The 18938-nt window shown below is 36.5% G+C and overlaps 1 protein-coding gene across 5 annotated transcripts in view; it reads right to left on the bottom strand.

Annotated features, from left to right (window-relative positions):
• The window catches only part of fermt2 (FERM domain containing kindlin 2), a 68944-nt gene that overhangs the window by 34565 nt on the left and 15441 nt on the right, over positions 1-18938 (bottom strand). For all 5 annotated transcript variants that reach the window (XM_067366615.1, XM_067366614.1, XM_067366613.1 and 2 more), the window contains exons 3-4: positions 12930-13163; positions 2902-3030 (exon numbers count right to left, since the gene is read on the bottom strand). In XM_067366615.1, coding sequence (XP_067222716.1) covers positions 2902-3030; positions 12930-13163 — 363 coding nt within the window. The remainder of the gene's footprint in view (positions 1-2901; positions 3031-12929; positions 13164-18938) is intronic.

An 18938-nucleotide genomic window follows, 5' to 3' on the forward strand; every position in this document is an offset into this window, starting at 1 on the left:
ACTATTTCAACATAACCACCCTTTTGTTTTCCTGCTCTTCAACCACACGCACCATTATGGAACTTCATGGCTTCCAAATCATCAAACCCTGTCAACGCTGCAAACAAGCAACGCACTGTGACACGACAATCAGAGTTGCTTAAGTCAACCATCACTCTCTATTGCTCAAATCTTGGGTTTGTGATTCGAACGAACCCCACCCGCAGCATGTGTGGTACAGATATGAACGATGCCTCAAGTTGTGTGGCTTGTTGAAGAGAGGAGTGTTATTACTCTTATGCTAATGTCAAACTCTATAAAAATCATTTAGGTTGAGTTGCTTGGCCACTTATGACTGTTTTCAATTATGTTTTAGGGAACCCATAATGCTGCACATTTGCACATCTCTAGGATTTCTGCAATGCAGACAATGGGGACGGAATTCGTTGCGGAAATCATAAATTTTATTTTATTTTTATTTTTTTTATCCATATTAATTTTTCAAAAACAGTGGTAACCAAATTAAGACGTAAAACATTTAATTCTTAAACTATTAAATTGTCAGTTGTACAAACCCGATTCCAAAAAAAGTTGGGACACTGTACAGATTGTGAATAAAAACAGAATGCAATGATGTGGAAGTTTCAAATTTCAATATTCAGATTACAACATAGATGACATATCAAATGTTTAAACTGAGAAAATGTATCATTTTAAGGGAAAAATTAGTTTATTTTAAATTCAACACATCTCAAAAAAGTTGGAACAAGGCCATGTTTCCCACTGTGTGGCATCCCCTCTTCTTTTTATAACAGTCTGCAAACGTCTGGGGACGGAGGAGACAAGTTGCTCAAGTTTAGGAATAGGATTGTTGTCCCATTCTTGTCTAATACAGGCTTCTAGTTGCTCAACTGTCTTAGGTCTTCTTTGTCGCATCTTCCTCTTTATGATGCACCAAATGTTTTCTATGGGTGAAAGATCTGGACTGCAGGCTGGCCGTTTCAGTACCCGGATCCTTCTACGCAGCCATGATGTTGTAATTGATGCAGAGATTGTTCCAGATTCTCTGAATCTTTGGATGATATTATGCACTGTAGATGATGATAACTTCAAACTCTTTGCAGTTTTTCTCTGAGAAACTCCTTTCTGATATTGCTCCACTATTTTTCACCGCAGTATTGGGGGAATTGGTGATCCTCTGCCCATCTTGACTTATGAGAGACTCTGCCACTCTGAGAGGCTCTTTTTATACCCAATCATGTTGCCAATTGACCTGATAAGTTGCAAATTGGTCCTCCAGCTGATCCTTATATGTACATTTAACTTTTCCGGCCTCTTATTGCTACCTGTCCCAACTTTTTTGGAATGTGTTGCTCTCATGAAATCCAAAATGAGCCAATATTTGGCATGACATTTCAAAATGTCTCACTTTCAACATTTGATATGTTATCTATATTCTATTGTGAATAAAATATTAGTTTATGAGATTTGTAAATTATTGCATTCCTTTTTTATTCACAATTTGTACAGTGTCCCAACTTTTTTGGAATCAGGTTTGTATTAATTCAATTGTGTTGACATACTTTTCGATTATAAAAATAACCATTAAAACAGAATGCAGAAAAATAAAGGAAAATACAGATGTTTGGAAAAATGAAACTGACTTTGCAGGCCAGAGTTTGCATAAGAAAAACATTTGCATTGTTTTTCAATGCAAAAGCACTAGACGGATGTCTTTAACAGCTGCACTCGCGTCTTTTTCAGAATCCTGCGTTGGACTTATCACAGTTACATTGAATGATGTTTTGAATAGCTTTATACCATTGTTTGAAGCAACTGCATGTCATATTTTTATGTAAACATAATAAGCTGAAAACTCCTGATTTTTTTTTTTTAATATATATATATATATATATATATATATATATATTATTGCTTTTCTATAGCATTAAGCCTTAAATATCAACTATACATTGATTTGGTTTCTTCTTTAAATTAAAAAATAAATAAATAAACATATGCATGTAATAATAGAGGTCCATCTATCACTGTTTTCCTGTTTGTAGTGTTAGGTCGTGGAGTTCGTGTTCATTGCACCTTTGAATGATTACGAAATCGTGGCATCCGTAAATGTAATCGAGATTAGAAATTTGATTAATTGTGCAGCCCTACTTGACACTGCATTCTAAAAACACGCCACTCAAGTTAAAATAAGTTAAACTAAAAATAAATAAATAAATAAATAATGCATCTCTAGACCTTTTTTTTTTTGCATTCCACTGACCTGTGTCTCACATTTTTATCAGCAAAAATCGCATTCTGCCCTTAGGCAGTATAATGGTCTAATGATCTACTGCAAAACAGAGAGAGCTCTGATGATGACTAAGTGATAATTTAATTACTACAATACTAATTTCTCGTTAAAAATGACAGCAAGAGCATCAATGTGGAAGTGCAACTTTCAGACACCAGTTTATTTTTTAGCTCAGATATTAGAGAAAGGAGAGGGAGCGAAGCATACAACTGTGCAGCCTTCAGAAATCGATCAGATGAAGGCATCTCAGATCATTAGATTCGATGATGCCTTCACACCTCTGTATTTTGCCCACGGAGGCAGCATTTTCACAGCCGCTTAGTTCGTGGAGCTCTCTCTTAAAGATAAGATGATCTGAATCAAGTGTGTTGAATAAGGTGTGAGACACACAATAATGTGCAGTGCAGCTGGACTTCAGGACTAGGATTGAAAACCAATGACTTATTATGTTCCATGATGTGGTGTATGTCGGCACCTCAAGAGGTTTTGGAACAAAACAAATATTTCCTAAAGTAAACCTCAGAGCGAGTCGTTATTTAGGTCTGATGTGACAGAGAGATCACTGCATTAACGACACATGGAGGACATGACGGTCATGTGAGACGTACCTGATCCAGGAGTGAGCAGTGGTCCTTCCAGCTCCAGTGCCTCCTCCTCCGCCTCCTCCAGCTTTTTCTTCTTCTTCTTGGGGTCGCGGGGTTTGCGCAGTAAGGAGAGCTCCTCGGGATGCCGGATGTCTGTAGAGGAAGCACTCATTGTAATTAAAAGTGTATTCATCAATGAACCTCACTCAAGAAGTCTCAGACTCTGAGGGACATTTCAACAGGACACACTTTGACACTGAAATTAAAATGAGCTGCCTTAACAATTTCCACTATTTGTTTTCCATTTATTCTTTCGTTGGATACTATCCATATTGAAATTAAATGAAAGTATACAGAAGACTGGTGCACATACGGTAGCTCAAGTAGGTCAAAAGTGTTATGCTGAGTACACACCACAAGATAATCGGGCTGATTTTGGGCCGATTTCTCCCATTCTGACAATCCTAGGTGATGTCCCAATTATTTTGATGGTTCTTTAGATTATCTTATGAGATTGTCCTGTGGTGTGAGGTGTGTTAAGAGTGACTGAATCTGCTCGGAAGAGTGTCAGAGATATTCAACATGTTGAATATTTACAATCAGAAATCCTGATGTGTGGGGGGAACCCCGAAGACAAACGCGCGCACTTTCTGGAGATTATCCTGTGAAACAAAACAATATCCAATCAGAAAGCGAGCAGACAGAAGACAGAAGCATGACAAACACAGTCATGGCGCAGCACAAAGTTAAATGGATTTGGACAGCAGAGATGGAGGGTTTGTGGCATACATAAAATCATTCCAACGCAATCTTCCTGCCTATCGTCCGTCATGTTTATTCTGAAGCCTTTTGCAAGATTTCCCGTGTTCAGAGTTGGGACTGAAAATCTGTGCTGTCTTTGTCATATCATGGCACACCACACTCTATAGGAGCAACATTTTTTTTGTCCTCATATTTGTGGTCTCTCACATTTTGAAAATCTTATAAGTTTTCAAAAATCTTTTAGTGTGTACCCAGCATTAGTATAATACAATATTGGCAATCCCAGAAATTCGCATTCGGATCGAATTAGATTTCTCAGAGGACTGCTGAGTTTGCAGAAAAACAGTAGGTAATTCGCTCTGGAATTTTTACAGAGGTTATGTGAGAAAAACACAGACATGGCAGATTTGGAGGGGATTAAAATCATTAAAAAGTACATCTGTGAAAGGCAAATTTCTCTAAGGTCCCCCTGTAAAACTAGCCCCGTCCAAATAGGGCTTAATTAAAACTTTAGTTTTTACTGCCCTATGAATTCTTTTTTAATTTATTTTTTTCTGGATTCTATTTTAATTATTTAATTAAATTATAATAATTAAAAAAAGCATGTCTAATCAATTAATAAAATAATTAGTAATTTATTAAAATTTTATTAGGGCTGTCAAACGATTAATCACGATTAATCGCATGCAAAATAAAAGTTTGAGTTTGCCTAATATATGTGGGTGTACTGTGTGTAATTATTATGTATATATAAATACAAACACATCCATGTATATATTTGAGAAATATTTACAAGTATATGTATTTATTTACATTTTTATATAATTTATATTATATATAAATAATTTTTTGTACATAAATAACATTTCTCTTAAATATATACATTAATTTGTGTGTATTTATATATACATATTAATTACACACAGTACACCCACATATATTAGGCAAACTCAAACTTTTATTTTGTATGCGATTAATCGCGATTAATCGTTTGACAGCCCTAAATTTTATACAATAATAAGGCGCTATGAAATGTTTGCGTTTTTTCAGAAAATGTGTGCTGTTTGTTTTATTTAATTTTTTCTGTCTGTTTTATTTTGCTGATTTAGTACAAGTTTTATTAACAAAAAAGGGTGGTACTGAAATGAAGGCATAAAATATTTTGAATATTTTAAAAAATTTATGAAAAGTAACTATTTATTTTTGAAAAGTTCTACAAAACAAATGTGCACAGTTAAAATCAAAGCATGGAAGAAAAATTGTGATACACTTAAAAAATATGTTTTCATTTTATTATTATTATTATTATTATGAGACACTGAACATGCAGAAATCATATTTAAATAGCAGTCTTTTGTGCTTTAATATTCAGGCACTATATTAATGTTAATTAATAAGTTCATCCAAAATTTGATACATTCTGTGACATTCCGCATTATACAGTAAATTATGTTTATACAGCCCGCATTTTCCACACCAAATCACAGGCCCTAAACAGTGACATTAGATGTTTAAAGAAACCTTGAGAAGATGACTGTAATAAGTAAAAGAATAAATTTTGCTTACATAATAAAGCATATTTGAACAATTGCCAGTGACTGGTGCTGACAGTTTTGCCATTAACTGACTTTTTATTGAAATTCTTGCGCTTTAATTCTCCACTTCTTAGAGCGCTATGGCAGGACGACTCACACTGCCTGGATTTTCCACAGTCCTGGAGGAAACGAGTGTGTGACGGAGTGCGAGTGTGTGTTGGGGAGGGGCTTCACGGCTTGGCAGGAATGGCTTGTTTAGTTGTGTTACTAAAGCAAAAGCATTCCAGAGGTTTTAAGAACTACCAGATGGTAGTTCTCTCTCTCTCCGAGTCTGCCCTTTTACAGCCATATGTGAGCGAACTGCAGCAGGTCAGTGGAGAGCTGGGAGTGAGTGAGCGCCTCCTCTGAAATTCCAATCAACAAACAGAAGATCCTTCAGCAAACGCTCCCAAATCAAACAGCCATTACTCACACGAAGCTCATAGAGAACGCTCACACATTTCTTATTTCATTTCATCTCTGACAGGCAGGTCTTGTGTTAGGTGAAACGCTCCACAGTCCGCTTGCTCCAGGAGATAAATAACAAACACACTCCTATTCATTTTATGCATCACATGAGAAAGCAACAGTGAGGAGAACACGCCACGCCAGAACAACTGATACCACCAGAGAGAGAAAGAGGGTTATGAAGCCAACGTTCAACAATGATACGGCCTCTGAATGACCACACAGACTAATTCAAGAGCTACACGTCACATCACAGGTATTCACAACCATTTTCCAAGGCCTAAAGTAAAAGTAGACATGTCTCTGGAATATCTTTAACAAATAACTGCAACAACTTTTCAAAAATGTCTTTTCTTTGAATCTATTAGTCTACAATCTTTTTTGAATCATATTTGTGTCCCATCCACTGCTTTGGTGCATCCCAATTTGCATACTTATTTCACACTATTCTGTGCTGTATAAACAGTGTGACTAGTGTGTTTACACTGAAGGTTACAAAATAAACAGTGCACTTCAAATACCTGGATGATGCACCAAAGCGTGGAATGATGGACACTCGACTGTGCAGTTTTCCTTACATAGCAGAGGAGGAGCTACTAGACTCCAATTCTCATATAGACGTTTAAGTGCATTAGGGCTGGAATGACGCGTCGACATAATTGATTACGAAAATGTGTTGATTTGCGTGGAATGCGTTGATGTGTCGCACTGTTTACGTTCCTTCCTAATCCAGTCATGTTTCACACAAAACAAAACTCTAAAGCAGATGCTAAAGGCTAGTATGGCAGCGCCGCTTAAAGGGGTGATTGATTATCATTTCACTTTTTTAACTTTAGTTAGTGTGTAATGTTGCTGTTTGATCATAAACATATTAAATATTGATATTAAATAATAAACGTTGATTATATTATATATAGAAAGAGATCAAAGAACACTTCCTTTACAATCGCTGGAGCTGTCAATCAAACAGCATGAGTGGACTCTTGCCAAAACTCCCATTAGAATCAACAAATCTCTTCTTTACATTGTGTTCGCACTGTTTGTTATGATGAAAGCATTCGTTATTGTGCAGAAAACGAGTTTCAATGGCAAGATCACTGCATCAATGCGCTCAACATGTCTGTGATCAGCTGCAGTGGGTGCGAGCTGCGCGTCTCAAACGTACTCTCTGCACTTGGTTACTAAGCATTTAAAGTGCTTGTTGGTTGTTTAAAGATGCCATAGAACGCTTTTTCACAAGATGTAATACAAGTCTCTGGTGTCTCCTGAATGTGTATGTGAAGTTTCAGCTCAAAATACCCCATAGATTTTTTATTATTAATTTTTTTAACTGCCTATTTTGGGGCATCACTAAAAATGCACTGATTCTGTGTGCGTCCCCTTTAAATGCTTGCGCTCACCGCCCCCAAGCTCGCAACTCTATAATACAATGCATAAACAAAGGTCACACAGCTAATATAACCCTCAAAATGGATCTTTACAAAGTGCTTGTCATGCAGCACATCTAATCGCGTAAGTATAATATTTATTTGGATGTTTACATTTGATTCTGAATGAGTTTGATAGCGCTCCGTGGCTAAAGCTAACATTACACACTGTTGGAGAGATTTATAAAGAATGAAGTTGTGTTTATGAATTATACAGACTGCAAGTGTTTAATAATGAAAATAGCGACGGTTCTTGTCTCCGTGAATAAAGTAAGAAATTATGGTAACTTTAACCACATTTAACGGTACATTAGCAACATGCTAACAAAACATTTAGAAAGACAATTCACAAATATCACTAAAAATATCATGTAATCATGGATCATGTCAGTTATTATTGCTCCATCTGCCATTTTTCGCTGCTGTTCTTGCTTGCTTACCTAGTCTGATGATTCAGCTGTGTCATTTCCATGTACTGAACTCTAATTATATAACTATGCTGAGGTAAATTAATTTTCAATTCTAGGGCACCTTTAAAATGATGGATAACCTTTATTTTTTTATGTTGGTATTTTTAGAATTTGTATATTATGGTTTAAAAAAAAAATAAATAAAAAAAATAAATAAATAAAAAACATTTATTCCCATTCATCTAAAAAAAGCTGTCACTCATCTTAGTTCATCACAACCTCACAAAAAAACTCACAGTGAAAAACTCTACACTACACAATGAATCTCTTTTTTACATCATGTCAACACTTTGCATGTTATGACATGATTCTCGAGTGTGCAGAACTTAGCACTAAACAAATACTGAGTGGTCAGTGAATTCTGCCTAACTTAAACAGCTCTGATTGACAATTACATTCAAGAGATCAACAGACATGTCTATGATTGGCTACACTGTTCTACACTGCAAAAACATTTTGTTAACAGAAACCTTTGATGCTCTCCAGAGCGCAAACACAAAAACTCACTGGATCATTTGCCAAATCTGTTTTGCCAATATGCTTAGCAGTCTCTAGCACCCCACAGAACCGGACCTGCAGGGATCAGATCAGATTGGCATATCAAATACCATTCACAAAACACCAAACAACTTTTCAACAATGGATTTTCTAGAAATCCACAATGGAATCTTTTCAGTGATTCAGATTCATTTAAAAGTAAAATTCCCAAGCACATGTCCTCTTCTGAGGATGAATAATATCTGGCTCTCTCTCAGCACCGGCAATCTCTGGCTGCATGACCAAGTGATTTCCACTAATAAAGAAGAAGCTCCCAGTTTCTCAGGCAGCTGAGACAGAGAGAGGGACAGACAGCATATGTGAGCTGCATGATCACCGTCTCACTGCCTGTCTGCAGCTGCTGCCAGCTGGACTGCTGTAAACTTCCCGTCCCTCCAGCCTTCCTGACACTGCTCAGCACATCCTACAAGACATGCAGTGGCCCAAAATTATCTGGACAAATAAAATAACTGAAGGCCATTGTATTACATAACAAAATACAAAGGGAACTCACCAATACAGAGGATATTATAGAGTGTACAGTACATTAGACTATAATAGGCTATTTAATTTCATCAAAATTTAAACACCAACAATTATGATGCAGACAACAATTTACGATAGCAAAAAAATGTAAAAGTTAACATGCCAAATTATAAAAAAAAAAAAAACAACAACAACAAAAAAAAAAAACATGGACAACCTGCCCCATTTTTTGACATTTAATACAGCTCAACCTTCCAGTCATATCGACCTTCATTATATTGTCCAATTACTGACTGCTGTAGGGCTGAACAATAATGGGCAAAAAAACAAACAAATATGCTTTCACACCCCAAATAATAAGAATTTAATAAGAATAAACATGTACAATTCCTTCGGTGAAGACAATGCAAATTTATTTAATTTCTGCAGTGTTTCTTCTGTTAGATACCTGAAAACTTGCACTGTTTATTTAATTTGTTTGTACTATTGTATTTATTTGCCCTATTGCAGGGCTCGACCTTAAGGACTGTCCGATGGCCCGGGGCCAGTGTGAACGATGCTCAGGACAGAACTGTCACTTGCCCGATCGGGCCACTGTTGTAGGAGTGTGCGTTATATATCGTCTATGATAGCGTAATTGTTGATTTAACAATCTGACATAATCTAGTATGTCCCTCACTTTACAAAAACCAAACAAAAATGCACACATTGAGTGCATGCATACACTTCCTGACGTGGTCTAGTAGGTTAGACTAGTGTGCCTGCATATTTAGAGTGCACAATTTCACTGTGTGATTTACTCTATTAAAATGCATTTCGAATGGCCCAGAATTCAAGATAAGTGGCAAAAATGCCCTTGTATGTCTTTTATATGCATGTAATTTAATATAGTTAACCAATATTACACGAAGAGTTCCATTTCTCTCCAAATATTAGCATGATTACAAATGTGATACTTATTTTATACAACGTACAGTTTAATAAACAAGAACTTAATATCAAGTGACTTACATTTTAGACACCAAATCGCTTGTTTCGCTGTATTTCGCCAATGAAAATAGTTCCAAAGTCCACAGAATTGTTTTGCGTCTCTGTGCAACACTTCCTGAATGAATCAGCCGCTTGAATGAATCGGTTGAATACGGTTGTCTCTCAATGACTCGCTCATTAACAGCGACTTGCTGCCACCTACTGGCGGGTTTAATTTCACATTTAAAGTATATTTTCATTTTATAAATAATTTCAAATAACATTATTTAATGTTTTATATTTTCAACATTTCAAAACATTATTTATGCATCTGTAACTGCTCTTTAATAAAGTGTAATCTAGTTATATAGTTATACATTATATTACAATATCTGTACCTGAAAATGGGCCGTTTAAGCCTACATAAAAAAACCCGAAAAGCACTGTTTATTTCATTTAAGTTTATTCTGTTGTATTTATTTGTGCTATTACTCGTAATTTGATTATTTGTTCCTATTTTATTAATTAATGTTTACTAACAATATTTAACATTTAAGAGAGATAATCTAGGTGTCATAACTTTATGTATTACGGTTACATGAATTAAAAACAGTAAAAAATAACTAGGCTTATTTTATAGGCCCATTTTCTTTTCTTTAACTTTATAATTTTTTTTTTTGTGGGGCCAGTTTGGCCTGTTGTCTTTATTTCATTACTGCCGGTTCAAAATTTAAACACCAACAATTATGATGCAGACAACAATTTACGATTGCAAAAAAAATTAATGTTTACTAACAATATTTAACATTTAAGAGAGATAATCTAGGTGTCATAACTTTATTTATTACGGTTACATGAATTAATGAAACATGAAACACAATTACTCATGGTCCCACCTCATTAACCCCTTTTAATCATTTACATTTCTCTAAAAGATGTAAAAATGAACAAAAGTGCATTTAAAGTCTGTTTAAACACAACTTTTGTTATAATTTAAATAATCAATGGAACAGTTAAGGACCTATAATTTAAGAGAAATAACAATTGGAATCATGAAATTCCTTATAATTCCCATCCCTGCTATCATATATCAACTGTTTGTTTTTGATGTTTGTTTGCATTTTTTCCCCCATTTCAAACCCCAAAAACATTTTGTTGGATTTTTTGTTTTAGAAATGTTCTAGTGATGTAGTATTCAAGTAAATACCAACATTTAAATACCAAGAGAGCTCATAAGGCCTTGTTTTCCATATATGGACACAACAAAAGTTACACTGCCAGCTACATTGATAAGAATAGTTTATAAAACAAGATTTGGAGCAGTTCAAGGGCATGCTGGGTCTTAGTTATGCTAAGGAAGACCAATCATGGCATCTCAGTGTGTTTAGCAAATAATAAAGACCAAGAAATGTGGTCAAGTGCACCTTTATCGAATTCATTTATCAGATAACGGTGCTATGGTGTTATCGCAGTGGCCAAGCCTCAAAACAACTGCGGTGCCACAGTATTTTTCAAATGCTAGCACCGTGAAGCACAGTAGTAAACTCTATAACATTTCTTCCAAACATTGTAAGTAGGGTGACCACCTGCCTATTGATCTGTTGCAGGACAGTTCTGAAATATGCATTTCACCTAGTCTTTGCTCTAGGTCAGAGGTCGGCAACCCGCGGCTCTTTAGCGCCCCACTAGTGGCTCCCTGGAGCTTTTTCAAAAATGTATGAAAATGGAAAAAGATGGGGGGGCATATATTTTTTGTTTTCATATGGTTTCTGTAGGAGGCCAAACATGACACAAACATTCTTAATGTTTTCCAATGTTGTAAAAATGTGTATAATAAATATTAAATTTCAACATTTCTGTCAACGAAGATTTGCGTCATAGCCTGCGACACACGTTTCAGCGCGGTGCGAGGGTATGCATCGACGTCACTTTCCCGCCGGAACACGCTCCCTCAGCTGGACTGAGTAGCAAAAGAACCTGCTGCGTGACTGGATTTAATAGGGGAAACTGAGAAAACGTGAGTAAAACAAACAAATTACACTAAAGGTTGGACTGGAAAGTGTTTCTTACAACTTGTCAAATAAACCTAATCCATGGATATTGACATGAGTCGTGTTTCCTGACATTTATATGTGCCTGATTAGACGGCGAGGAAATACTGAAACAAATCTGCCTGTGAATATTTTATATAACTACAATATAGGTAGGTTTAAATCCGAGTAATCACTTATATCAATGTTATATCGTCATATTGCCCAGCCCTAAAACATACATAGTTTTATAGTATAGTTTTTGTCAGTATTCATTTTAAAACACACAATTATGCAGAATATAAGATGGAAAATATTTAATTGATGATTTGTCAACATATTATATAACAATACAATATATATGGAATGATTTTACCTCAAAATCCAACAATTTGACAAAATGATAACTGCAAATCCATGTTTCTCTACTGGAGTCCAGCTGTTTCTGTGAATTGCACCAATCCATTTGCTTCTTTTTCTGTAGCTTTCAGCAGTTTTTAAATATATACCTCGGGAATACGTCATTATGTATTTGTAGCCTACTTAGTCATTTTGATAGTAGGCTAATATAGCTAATATACACTTACATCCTGTGTTGCCTTCATATAAGGCCTATTTAAGGTTTTTTGCGGCTCCAGACAGATTTGTTTTTTGTTTTTTTGGTCCAATATGGCTCTTTGAACATTTTGGGTTTCCGACCCCTGCTCTAGGTTAACCCACGACGCATTTTGAGAGGAATTAGCAAAACAAACACTGCTGCAACACACAACATATGTAATTACCCATCATACATATGTTGTGATACAGCCTGGTTCATTGGCCCGTTTGGGTCAGGCTTTCTCACCACAAGGGAACTGCTCCAGAGTTCGTCTTCAAGCGGGCCGAGAACAACTCTTTCATCTCTGACCTATTTTCGGAGTGGATCTGAGCATGATTGCCATGTTCATATATGCCTAAACAAACCAAACTAATGGAGAAAATGAGGCAGGTTCCAAAACAAATGCTACAAATGAGCCAAAAAACTACTTTTAAAAAGGTTTTCAGTGTTTGCAAAGGCCACTGGTTATTTAAGAAACACAAGCCCTTGGATAGATCAAGAGAAAACACATCCACACTTTAAAACAATTGTGTTTTCAATCCATTTCATGGTACCTTCAAGCTGCCACTGTATTCTGATTTAACACCGTCTGTTCTCGGCATTAAAGGGTGAATGTGCTCTAATGTATATCAAAATAACACAATTATCCTGACTTATTGTTCTTCACAACCAGTGGGAAGATTGAGTTAGGCTAATGGATAAAGCTGTGTATATTTTAGGGCAGCACTCACTGAAGGTTTTGCAGATGTCAGACACTGCCTTGAAGACACGGTCAGAAAAGTTGACTTTCACCCTCATGTGTTTCATGTTGGGCAGCTGCAGGCGCAGCAGCTTGTGCTGCGGTGTGAAGAGCAGCCTGGCGTCGGCCTGAATGCCATATTTATCAAGCGTCCAGTGGGTCTTTAGCAGCCAGGTCTTCTTCTTTTCCCACCACAGTGCGTGATCTGACCAGTCCTTCTTCACATCTGCATAAAGATAGAGAGAGAGAGAAATATGACAAGGTTAGGATCTACATTGATAAGCACTCAGTGATAGCGGGATGTAAAGTAACCGAGCTAAAACTGGTCTCTAATTTGCCTGCACATACAGCAATGCAACAGAGTTGAGAGAGAGGTCAACTAAAGAGAAACACGGTTAAGTGTCAGATGTGTTTGTGTGAAACTGCACTTGCCAAAGTGGAGGGCTGCGTTCTGGCCGGGATGAAAGCAAGAGGCCAAGCATTCATCAGGAGGCTCGTGCACACAGGCCGAAAATAGGTGAAACGCTGAGAAGTGTTTGCATGTGCGAGTAAGGAGATCAGGGTCAACCCTTTCTCTTTGTTCCAGATTCACATTGTAATCCGAGTCTGATACTCTAAACCTGCTTTTCCTTTAACAGCTGCACACAAACAACACAGGATTGAGCTGCGGGCATTTGTGGAGCTACAGAAGAAGAATCCAATTCATACTTATCAGGTGACATATTACATACACCAATCAGGGCTCTGCTCTTATATTTGTGTTTAAAAGCACTCGTGAGGCACAGTCAAAGTCCAGTTCTATAAAAACACTAGTGTTGGAACTGGAATTTCTAACTTCAATTCAATATCTATTCGATACCACAGGGAAATACTGTCATGAATTTAAGGACATAAAATGTGAACAGTATCTAAGTTCATTTACGTTTGACCCTAGTCAAAGAATTTTCTTATCAACTGAATCTCTGCTGTCTGAAATTTAAAGGGTTAAGTTCACGCAAAAATGAAATTTCTGTCATTAGTTACTCACCCTCATGTCATTCCACTCCCATTCGTTCATTTTCAGAAAACAAATTAAGATATTTTTGATGAGATTCCTCTATCTCCACAGACTGCCTTTGCAATGACCACTTTGACGCTTCTAAAAGTTCATAAAGAGATCGGAAAAGTAACCCATACGAATTGAGTGGTTTAGTCCAAATTTTCTGAAGAGACTCGATCACTTTTTATGATGAACAGATTTAATTTAGGCTTTTACTCACATATACAGGTGCATCTCAAATTAGAATATAATGAAATAGTTTTTTTTTTCTTCTGTAATTTAATCCAAAAAGTAAAACTTATTAAATTTATTAGACAAAGTAAAATATTTGCAGACTTTGTTTTTATTTTGATGATTATAGCTTGCTGCTCATCAAAATAAAAAATAAAAAAATCAGTATCTCAAATTATTAGAATATTTAATTTCAAGTTCTATTAAATTACCATTCTCAGGGTATAAATACTGGGTTTAGGTCAGTAATCCCAACAGCAGTCATGGGGAAGTCTGCTGACTTGACAGTTGTCCAGAATACGATCATCAAGACCCTCTATAATGAGGGTAAGCCACAGAGGGTCACTGCTGAAAGAGCTGTTCACAGAGTGCTGTGCCAAAGCATATTCATGGAAAGGTGGTAGGAAAAGGTGTACAAGTGAAAGGAATGACCGCAGACTTGAGAAGATTGTCAGGTGAAGCCGATTGAAGAACTTAGGAGAGCTTCAAAAGGAGTGGACTGAAGCTGGAGTCAGTGCATCAAGAGCCACCACACACAGAAGTCTTCAGGAAATGGGCTACAACTGTCACATTCCATGTACCAAACCACTTCTGAACCAAAGACAACGTCAGAAGCGTCTTACCTGGGCTAAGGAGAAGAAGAACTGGACTGTTACTCAGTGCTGAAAGTAAATTTTGCATTTCATTTGGAAATCAAGGTTCCAGAGTCTGGAGGAAGAGTGGAGAGGCACAGAAACCATGTTGCTTGAAGTCCAGTGTGAAGTTTCCACAGTCAGTGATGATTTGGGCTGCATGTCATCTGCTGGTGTTGGTCCACTGTGTTTTCTGAAGTCCACAGTCAACGCAGCCATCTACCAGGACATTTTAGAGCACTTCATGCTTCCTTCTGCTGACAAGCTTTATGGAGATGCTGATTTCATTTTCCAGCAGGATCTGGCACCTGCCCACACTGCCAAAGCTACCAAAAGCTGGTTCAGTGGACATGGTGTTTCTGTGCTTGATTGGCCGGCAAACTCACCTGACCTGAACCTCACAGAGAACCTATGGGGTATTGTCAAGAGGAAGATGAGAGACACCAGACCCAACAATGCAGATGACCTGAAGGCCGCTATCAAAGCAACCTGGGCTTCATTACACCTGAGCAGAGCCACAAGCTGATCACCTCCATGCTACACCGCATTGATGCAGCAATTCATGTAAAAGGAGGCCCAACCAAGTATTGAGTGCATAGAAATGAATATACTTTATTTCTGTTTAAAATATCCTTTTTTTATTGATGTTATGAAGTATTTTAATTTGAGTTTTTGTTAAATGTGAGCCAAAATCATCACAATTAACAGAACCAAAGATTACTTCAGTCTGTGTGCATTGAATTTATTTAATACACAAGTTTGAGTTGAATTACTGAAATAAATTAACTTTTCCACGACATTCTAATTTATTGAGATGCACCTGTAAACCTCAAATACAAATACTCAAATACTCAAATGCAGGTAGTAAACAACATACAATAGGATATTATACTATACACAGAGCACATAAACGTCTAGGTTAAAAAAAAAGCTATAATTTGCTATAAAAGCACACATATTCACCTCTGCAGAAGTGGTATGTAGTTTGCTGTAAAGTATGCATTAGTGCAACTGGAAGGGAAGCTTGAATTTTCTATGATAATAGGTTTAACTATCTCATTTACAGATGCATTCTCATGCAACTCTGTGTGCAATGCATGAAATGCTGTAATCATCTGTCCAGACGTTTTGGAAATTTTGCTAATATGAAAAAGCATAACTCGCACATGTTGCGTCCCCAAATGCGCAGTAAACTCAGAGCGTATGAGATTTTCTGTGAAGTGAGACACTCTTGAGACGCTGAAACACAAAACGCTGCTCATATGTAAATGATCACAGTGCCGCGCTTTGCTCCGAAACACGCAGTGCAATGGACTACATAAAATAAACTTGTTGTTGGAGAGAAAGTGAGAAAGCGCAGCTGCTACTGGTATACTGATACTGCGGAAAACTGTTTCAAATACTTTAGTATTGATATTTATGGGTGGAAAAATCTATATTTTTGATAGCACCTAAAGACACCAATGCTAATGTGGCACAGTAATAATTAGGGCTGGGTATTGACACGAATTTCATGATTGGAATCGGATTCACAAGTCTGTGGACCAGTGGAGTCTCTCCATCAGTGATGTCAGCAGACAGGTATGCATGTGAGCAGACAAAAGAAACTGTTTTCCCCTCAGCAGCCCACTATCCAGTTTCTCTGCATTACTTCTGTGTGTGTGACTGTGAAAATGAACTTTTAGTAGTTTGAACTTTTAGAAGATTGTGTTTTCTGTGAGTCAGGGACTTTTGGTTTCTGTGGGATTTTAATTCTTTGCTTCAAACACTAGGACATTTTTTCACCCAAATAAGTCTAAAACATGAGTTCAGGGTTATATTTTGTTCGATGACACAGAAAAGTTTGAAAGGATTATGAGCCGAGACATTTATTTCTGTGGAAACACACTGTGATATAGTTTGTACCTTTCTTATTTTTTTTTAGTACAATGAATGTGACTATCCATTTCTGAACACATCTTTCGAATCTTCTCTCCGACTCTGTCCACTTCGGTCACAGCCATGACCATTTTTCTACAGACAAAAACTCACTGACTCAGTTTTCCTCCTCCACACCCTAAGAGAGAAGCTTCACACTGGTCTCATTTCAATGACTGCATCTCGTTCACTAGCCAACTGTGGTGTCCATCTCCATAACAACATAACACAGAATAAAAGACAACAGAACATGTTAAGTTCTCAATGACAGTCTACAATAATTTCTGAAGAACTAGGAAAATATTTAGAAGCCAAAAGCTTTTTTCCAATATTGCCAATTAATAGAAACAATCAAAAGACAAGCACCATTTTTTATGCTCCTAATCTGTTTTGTAATTTTGAGGATATACTGTACTCGAACATGCCTCTGTTATTCACCGTTGAGTGCAGCCAGTGAGGTGTGAGGAGCTTAACAGTGGTGCAGAAGACTAAAATAAACTCAGTTAAAGACTGAAATAAACTTTCACTTCCTCACCAGATGAAATGGACTTATATCAAAGAAAGAAAAAAGTCATGTCGAAGATTTTTTGGCCATACGGCCCAGTAACAAGGTTGAAAAAAGGACTTTTTTTTACCCTGTGTGAGAAAAATCATCAAGTTTTAGTCCAATGCACAACGCTCTACAATGCGAGTAAATCACTTGCATGTGTGAACAAATTTCATGCTAGGTGACTAAAAAAATGTTTTTACTTAGTCAATGTCCAGTAACTTGTACGATTTCAGTCGCCTGTGATTGACTTAGGGGCAAAAAAAAATAAGTTTAGCGCAGATATATTGCTCGTTTGTCGTTTGGCTGAGAGCTCCCTCTATGGTTTTCTCTCACACATGCGCACTCAACGAGAGAGGAAGAGAGTGGCTTTTACATATGCCACATAAAGAGAATTGATACGCTAGATCTAAATGCAGGTCTCGACAGGACTGCCTGATTGACAAGAGTAGACAGAACGGTCACTGTCCTGTTCGCCATGAAAGTTTATCATTTGCATGTGTATTTAGCAAGAAGACGCGAAAAATATAAGAAAAAAAGATAACTCTAATGCATCTAACAGAAAGCCCAGAAAGGACGTGAATACTGAATTGAGGTCTTTGCACTTGGACGGACAATTTTTACATAAAATTATATCAAAATGTCTGTCTTGGAGAGTATCCTAGTAAACATAGTCAGTTATCTTGAGTGAACATTTACAACAGTTAAAAAATAAAATGCATGTGTAACAGTTTCATCCGTGCATTATGTCTTAAAGTTACAGCAGCCTAATATTCTTGCTGCTGTCTGTGTTTAATATTAACCAAACACCAAAAACAACTTTTGTAAATTTAATAAAGATTAATCTATATTTAGGCTAATTTATACAGTGAAGACTATGTTATTTTACATTTGATTACTCAATTTCTGTACATAATCTACCCAATCTGTATCTAACTACTGTTAGATCTACCTGAAAAACCTGAAAAGTAAATTGTTTAATTTGCATCTATTGTGTTTATTCTATTGTGTTTATTTGTGCTATTGCTTTAAGTTTGATTATTTGTTCTTATTGTATTACAAACGGTTTACTTGTCTTTAATAGCATTTGAAAATTATATTTTACATTGAAATTTAAATATTATATTATATTTATGTAGAATTTTTTTATTTGCATTTCATGTAATAAAGTCTGGCAAGTAAAATAAAAAAAATTCCTGGCCAACTATGACTCAATTCTACTTACGAAACAAATGTGGCGTCAGTTTCGTTTTTCCGTAAGTAGAATAGGGACATACGGCGTAAGCTTTTTGAAGAATACGGAAAGCACATGCAAGGCGATGATTTGTGTTTATTAAGCATATACAGTTGTATTTTCTTTGAAAATGAGCGATGGTTTCGCTAGATAAGACTCTTATTCCTCGTCTGGTATCATTTAAAGCTCTTTGAAGCTGCACTGAAACTGTAATTCTGACCTTCAACCGTCTGGAGGCCAGTGAAGTCCACTATATGGAGAAAAATCCTGGAATGTTTTCATCAAAAACCTTCATTTCTTTTCGACTTAAGAAGGACATGAAGATCTTGGATGACATGGGGGAAAGTAAATTATCAGGAAAATTGTATTTAAAAGTGGACTAATCCTTTAACTAACATTTT

Source organism: Chanodichthys erythropterus, chromosome 18 (assembly GCF_024489055.1).
Source record: "Chanodichthys erythropterus isolate Z2021 chromosome 18, ASM2448905v1, whole genome shotgun sequence".
In the NCBI taxonomy this organism is placed as follows: Eukaryota; Metazoa; Chordata; class Actinopteri; order Cypriniformes; family Xenocyprididae; genus Chanodichthys; species Chanodichthys erythropterus.